This window comes from Hipposideros armiger, unplaced genomic scaffold (assembly GCF_001890085.2).
Source record: "Hipposideros armiger isolate ML-2016 unplaced genomic scaffold, ASM189008v1 scaffold_256, whole genome shotgun sequence".
In the NCBI taxonomy this organism is placed as follows: domain Eukaryota; kingdom Metazoa; phylum Chordata; class Mammalia; order Chiroptera; family Hipposideridae; genus Hipposideros; species Hipposideros armiger.
The window spans coordinates 359,489-366,782 of record NW_017731606.1 but is presented as its reverse complement, the minus strand read 5'-3'; the positions used below and the strand labels follow the sequence as shown (position 1 = coordinate 366,782).

Below are 7,294 nucleotides of genomic sequence, written 5' to 3'. Positions count from 1 at the left end.
TTCTGGGTTCCATTATCTATCGGACCAGATGATCATTTCTGTCCTGATTACTGGAGGATGAGCAGTGCAGATGGGAAAGCCCTTTATCAGCTATAAAACAACTCACAGATGTGAGGCTCTTCACAGTACCAGGGCAGGAGCTCCAGAAAAAGTGCACAACAAGCAGAGGGGGGCCAGACCAAGTGTCCTGTCCACTCTGCTGAAGAGACTGACTCCTCAGCACGTCCTTAGGGGCTGGGCCAGGCCAGGCCTTGCCAACAGTGAGGCTGCTTCAGCAACTCCGGAACCGCTGAAGCTTGGGGAAACTGGGCCAAAACCAGTCCGCTCCTTTCCCGCCAGCCACTCAGGCACATTCTAAGCCTTGTGCGGGGGCACCTTGCCAAGGCCGGGGAAGGGAGGCGGGGGCAGAGGTCTCTGAGAAGTAAAGTGTTCCTTCAGGGACTCAACTATGACATTTCCCAGGCCCTACCCTGGCGTAACCATGCCCTCAGCACCCTAGAGACAGGAAGTGTGGTGACCCTGGGGCAGAAACAGCCAGTGTGGCCTCTGGGAAGGATGTGGAAGAAATGGAGTCAGGCCAAGAGCAGGGGTGGGCTGTGGAGGAGACACAGCTTCAGTGAGAGTATTTGGGCCCGTTAGGGAGGGCAGGCTGCGAGGTCAAGGAGAGCTCCCTCCCTGAAGGCTCTGAAAGGAGAGAACCTTCTAGAACAGAGGAGGCCTCCCCGAGCAGAGCCCTGGTATGCACCTTGGGAACACATCTGGGGAACTGAGAGAAGAGCTAGGTAACCTGTTGGTGCCAGACCTGGTACTGGCCACTGGTACTGTCTCCCTTCTGTCTTCCTTTCCAGGCCTCAGCCGCTCTCACCGAACAAACTCTGGGGTCTTGCCCTCTCTCTGGGCACATTCCATTCACCACAATTGCAAAAGAGCCTTCCATTTTCTCATTCAGTCCCTTCCTGGTGCATTCAGCACTCTTGGGAGCAGCCTGGTGTTGCTACTATCTGTGCCTCGACCTGCAGGCTCTGCACCTGAGATAAAACTAATAACAGTTAACACTTATTTACCATGCGCCCGGCAGTGTGTCAAATGCTTTCTCATGTATTCCTCACAATAACTCTGAGAGGTAGTGATGCTCATTATCCCCATTTTGTGGAAATGGAGACTGAGGCTCAGAGAAGTAGGGAGACTTGCCCAGATCAAATGGTCTTTTTTTTTTTGAGGGCTCTCTGCAGAGACATGATTCATCCATCTATCCATCCATCAAATATTTAATGAGTGCCTACTGTGTGCCAGGAACATCAATGACTAATCAGTAAAGAATCCTTGTCTTTGTGTAGACAATTCTAGGAGGGGGAGCCAATCATAAATTCTGTAGTGTTAAGTAATAAGACTGTGCACAAAAATGTAGGGCAGTGTATGTTTGTGTCCCCTTAAAATTCATATGCCGAAGCCCTAATCCCCAGTATGATGGTATTTGAAGGTGGGCATTTGGGAGGTACTTAGCTCATGAGGTTGGAGCTTTCATGAATGGGATTAGTGCCCTTATACAAGAGACACAAGAGGGATGATCTCTCTCTCTCTCTCTCTCTCTCTCTCTCTGCCACATGAGGACAGTGAGAAGGTGACCATATGCAAACCAGGAAAAGGGCTCTCACCAGATACTGAATCTACTCGCACCTTGATCTTGGACTCCCCAGTCTTCGAAAGTGTGAGAATCAAATGTTTGTTGTTTAAGCCACCCAGTCTCTGGTCATTTTGTTACAGCAGCCGGAATGGACTATGACAAGCAGGGAAAGAGGGTTTGGGAAGGTTGGTGAGTGGGAGGCAGGCTGCAATTGTACAAGGTGGTCGGAGCGATCCTCATAAAGCAGGTGAGATCCAAGCTAAGATGTGAAGGGGAAAGCAGGTAGCCCAGCGGACATGTGGCGAGTGTCGCAGGCCCCAGAACAAGCTTCTGCACAGCAGAGGCCCGATGTGTTCAGAGACCGGAGCCGAGGCCCCTGAACAGGCAGAGCAGGCACGGGGGGCAGGGGCAGGAGATGCGGCCCAAGAGGTGAGGGGGGCGCAGACCGTGTGGGGCCTTGTGGCTACTGAACGGACGTTGGCTTTTCACATGGTGACAGGGCCAGCCATTGCAGAGTCAGAGTGACATGTTAACCAGGTCACTCCGGCTGCTGTATTGAGCACAGANTCTGCTCCACACTAGGGGTACGGGGAGGCAGTGAAGGTGTGAGTGTGGGTGGACGCAGGCACGAAGCAGAGGCTGTGAGTAGGTGGAGCAGTATGCGTGGGTGTGTCTGAGAATGGAAGCTGGGCAAGCACAGGAGGGAGGGCGCGAGTGCGCTGAGATTGGTGCCAGGCAGGCGTTCTCAGACTTCAGCAGGGAATCAGAATCACCTGGGGGGCTTGTCACAAACCTAGATTGTTTCTGATTCGAGAGGTCTGGGAGAGGCTTGAGAATTGCATTTCGAATAAGTTCCCAAGTGGTGCTGCTGCTGCTGGTCTGGGGACGACTTTGGGGACAGTGGGGAAGGGCAGTAAGTGTGGGTGACTGTGAAGAACAGGGACTGGCGTTTTAGAGGGGAAGGAGGAGGTGGGTAGAGTGAGACTAGCACAGAGAGTGACTAGAAGCATGGGATGGGTTCCAGCTGTAGGAAGATGTTCATTTGAATAGCGTAGGGATGAATATAGTTTAGGGAGGTAGAGAGTAAGTATGGGGAAGTGGATATCGGAGCCCTGGCTTCCAGAGCATGGAGTGTCTATGACAGTGGCCTGGGAAGCCCCTAGTGACCCCTCCAGGGTGAATCCTGTGCTAGATGGGGTTCTCGGCAGGAGATCCCTATTCCTTTGGGGTCCCATAGGTGCAGGAGATTTCTCTATGTTCATAATTTCTTCAACTATAAATTACTGATCCAACACAGGTGAGTGCTGGAGCTAGAGGCCCCTGGGAAAGAGGTCCCAGAGAACGTGAGGGGGTGGTGGGCCTGAAACCTGTTCAGAAAGGGTTTCCTCTTCTGCCTCAGTCGTAGAGGCTGTCACTTATTATTGCTCTACTATGAGCTAAAGGGTTGGAGGCGGTGCTGTGGGGGCGGGTCCTTCAAACTAAACATAGGAGTCCCCAAAGGAGGACAGTCTCTTGGGACGGAACAAGAAACATTCAGTGGGAAGCTACTGGAGGGATAGAAGATTGGGCAACAGGATGCAGGAAAGATGGTTCTACTCTGAGTACCACCAGGTACCCCAGGCTGGGCCCAGAGGGGTGACTTGGAGCCATAATAGACTGAGTCATGCTATGGGTTGTGTCCCCCTCCCCCTACAAAAAAAAAAAGAAGTGTTTAAAGTTCTCAGCCCCAGTGCCTCAGAATGCGACTATATTTGAAAGAAGAGTCTTACAGAGGTAATCAAGTCAAATGAGGTCATTAGGGTGGCCCTAATCCAATGTGACTTGTGTCCTTATAACACCAGAAAATCTGGACCCAGAGATGAAGATGAACACATACAGAGGGAAGATGATGTGAAGACACAGGAAGAAGATGGCCTTCTACAAGCCAAGGAATGCCTGCAGCTACCAGGAGCTTGGAGAGGGGCGTGGACGAGATTCTCCTCACAGTCCTCAGAAGGAACCTTGATTTCGTATTCCTAGCCTCCAGAACCGTGACAGGATGAATAAGTCAAGTTTGTGGCACTTCGTTACAGAAGCCCTGGGAAACGAATGCACCATGATTCCTGGAAGGTACCAACTGGTCTTAGCAACTGAATGGGGCATTTGCTGGAGGCAAGTGTTACTGCTGAGAGGCTGGGCCATGGGCAGCTTTGGTAGGTGAAAGTGACTTCAGGAGAGGGCAGTGTAGCCTGAAGCCCAGTAGGTGATGATCCAGGGGCCGGTGTGCAATCCTGATTTCTCCAGGAACGAAGAACTGAGGCTGTTTTCCAGAGGAGGCACCTGCTGTGGGGAAGGCAGAGGGAACCTTCTCTCTCGAGGTGGGCTCCGAGGTCATAGTGCCTTTCTTGTCGCTCTGGGCCTCATAAAGAAAGATGGCAGCTTGCACAACAAGCTCCCACTGTTTGCAGGGCTTTTAAGCCTCCTTTCTCAGGGACGTGGAGCAGGAAGGGCAAACAGGGATGCCTCTTTGGCCACAAGAACTCCAAGTTCAGATGAACCAGGCATGAATCTCCGCTGAGTACCAAATGACTGCAAAACCCCTTTTTTTAATCAATAGTATTTTATTGACAGTTATAAATATTTTCCATTTGTCCCCTATTTACAGTTGCAAAATAGTTTATGATATCATACCTTCATCCACCCTTCAGCATCTTTCTAGAAACGCCATGAAAATGGAATAGGAAATAAAAAGCTCTTTTGGTTGGCCCACTAACCTGGTTCCCAGACTTCAAACAACCCCACACGAACAGCAGGCAATGTTGCAGCGGGTGCTACACAGTAGCAACGGGGCAGGCAGGGGGCAGCTCCCGCGGGGTCAGGACACCAGGCCCCGCAGGACGTTGGTGATGCTCCAATGTTGGCCCGAGCACTTCTGCAGCACCAGCTGGAAGCCGAACTCCAGGTCGCTGTTCTCCTGCAGCTCCAGACAACGCTTGGACTTTCGGTTCTGGATGGGGCCTCCCTAAGAGTCAGGGCGGAGAGTGGGGTCAGAGGGTGTAGAGGCAACATGGGGAGATTTGGAGAGCCTGAGGCTAGTGGCTGGTGGGGGCTGGGACTATATGTGTGTCCAGACACCCTGGATCCAGAGAAGCTACAGGAGGTCTGGGGCCAGCATTCGCACGAAGCCTCTGCCTTCCTGTTTCTGACACGTTGGTGTCTTCCCTGAGACTGCACTTGTGCCTCGGGTTTCTTCACAGGGCCCTAGTTCTCTGCTAGGACAGAGACACCACGCCCCAATGTCTGTCTACCTGGCTGGGGTGTGGCATGCTGGTTTGCTCCTACAGCTCCTACCCCAGGGCCGGACCCTGCTCCCCATAATCATGGGCTGGCACCCTGCTCTGAAAAGCCTAGTTCCTTGGGTTATTAGGGTGACCGTCCTGAATTTGAGCATCGCCAGGACCAGGACTTCCTGCTTTTAGGGTCCATCCCCACATATGGACTTCTGGAGTCTTCAGTGCTGGCCTCAACCAAATGGAGGCTCCTGGATACTATCTATTAGGCCACTGGGCTCCCTCAGCCCTGGACATGCATAGTTCCCCCCCCCATGTTACTGATGTTCCAGAATGTTCTGTAGCTACATACTCCGTTTATACCCGAAGACTGTTGAAGGAAGGGAAGGATGTCCTGCTTCCCAAAGCAGCTCTACAGCAGCAGAGGAAATCCCAAATTTTTGTTTTTAGTGACATCCTTGAAGGGCTTGGACACTCTGGGACAGCTGGCTGTGTGCCTGGGCATCAGTGTTTGAGCATCTCTGAATTATACCCAAGGTGTGCTCTACCGGGCTTTGGCATCCCAAATGGGCAGAATTGCTTGGGCTGGGTATAAGTGGGCCCCTTGTAGCTTAATGGTACTTGAGTATATGCTCAAACTTACCTTTTCCACAGAACCTACTCTTCCTGATTCCCATCTCAGCAATAACCAGGCATCTGTGTGGGAAAGGTGGGCATTTTCGCTGATGCCTCCACCTTCTCCCCAGCATCTGATTAGGCACTGAGTCCTGTCAATCCCACCTCCTTCATGCCTCGTGACTGTCCCCTTACCCCTATCCCATTGTACGTGCCCTGGTTCAGGCCACCATCTTTTCTTCCCTGGACAAGTGCATCAGCCTCCTCACTCATGCCCTTTCTCACCTCCAGAGGCAGGGAGTAGTGATCTCTCCAAAATGCGGTCTGGCCCAGAGGACACAGCCCAAGCTCTGTGGTGTGTCCCCGAAGGCCTTCATGGTATGGTGCTGTTCCTCTCTGGCCTCATTTCCCTCAGTTCCCACACTGTTTGCTGCAGCCATGCCAGACTCCTTGTAGTTTTCTGAACCCATTTGCATTATCTCAGGGTTCCTGGACTTTGCACACGCTGTGCCCTGTGTCTGGGGTCCTTGTCCATGCTTCCATAGCAGGCTCTGCCATAGTCATGTTTCGAGGCTCAGCGCCTGCTCCATTTGCCCCAGGAGCCTTCTCACCTCCTACCTTGCCTCCCCGTCCACTTCCTCTCCTCCAGTCCACCCAGCTGGCTTGGTCCTCTCCATCTGGTGCTTTCTCCTGCTCAGCACTTATTGAATGGTATTGAATTCCTTGTTTACTTGTCTTTTCCCCTCCAGACTAAGAGTTCTATGTCTTATAAATTTCTGTGCTCTCAGCATCCAGCAAAAAGCCTGGCACACGATAGGTGATCAGTAAATGTGGGCTGTCATGATCCATATAGGTGAGAAGGGAATCGGTCACAGGAAAGGGTCACCATGCTCAGGAGTTTCACTCTGGAGTGGCCCGGAGCAGGCAGACGGAAGCCCCTGCCTCTTAAGACTCTGCAGCCCACTGCCCAGCTGCATCCGTGCCCACCCCCATGAAAAGCACGCTGTGAGAGAGGGACATAGCAAGACTCTTTGAAAGTCATCCTCAGTCTGCCACCACCATTCCCATGGCAACAACGGGCATCTCAAGGGAGCATCAAGACTCAGTTCTCACAGCCACCTAGGAAATCGGCAATGTCTACCACACATGAACAGATACATCCCTGTGACCCAACAATTCTGTGCCCAGGTATATATTTAGCAGAAATGCATGCACCAAATACATGCCCCTCGGTGCTTTCTGAAACGTGATTTATAAAAGCCCCAATCGGGAAATAACCCAAATGTCCACGAATGGGAGACTGGTGAACTCCCTTCTGGGGAGTCCCATAATGGAATACTATACAGCATTGATAATGAACAAACTAGAGCTCCACCCAGTAAGGATGAATCTCACAAATACAATGTTAGCAAAAGAAGCCAGACAAAGCATATGTACACAATTCTACTTCTATATAAACTTTCCCCAAAGGCAAAATAAAACCATAGTGTTCAAGTCAGGATGGGGTTCCCTTTGGGGGAGGGGGTGGGAAAGTGGCAGGAAGCAAGAGGGGCTTCTGGAGTGCTGGTGGCGTGCTGTTTTGTGACCTGGGGGGTGTGCATATAGGTGTTGTCTTTGTTTTGAATCACTAAGTTGAACAGTTTTTTTTTGTAATGTATGTTTGCATGTTTCTGTATGTATGTGTTATTCTTTAGTTAAAAAAATTAAAACAACCCCCCAAACTTCCCAGAAGGGAATTTGAATAGTGGGTGAAGGAGGCAGGGAGTGAGAAGCTGGATGAAAGGGG

At 51.5% G+C, this 7,294-nt stretch overlaps 1 protein-coding gene across 1 annotated transcript in view; it reads right to left on the bottom strand.

Annotated features, from left to right (window-relative positions):
• Positions 1–4,201: 4,201 nt before the first annotated feature.
• The window catches only part of GALNT18 (polypeptide N-acetylgalactosaminyltransferase 18), a 351,048-nt gene continuing 347,955 nt past the window's right edge, over positions 4,202–7,294 (bottom strand). Inside the window, exon 11 of the mRNA XM_019656209.1 lies at positions 4,202–4,625. Coding sequence (XP_019511754.1) covers positions 4,479–4,625 — 147 coding nt within the window. The 3' untranslated portion in view covers positions 4,202–4,478. The remainder of the gene's footprint in view (positions 4,626–7,294) is intronic.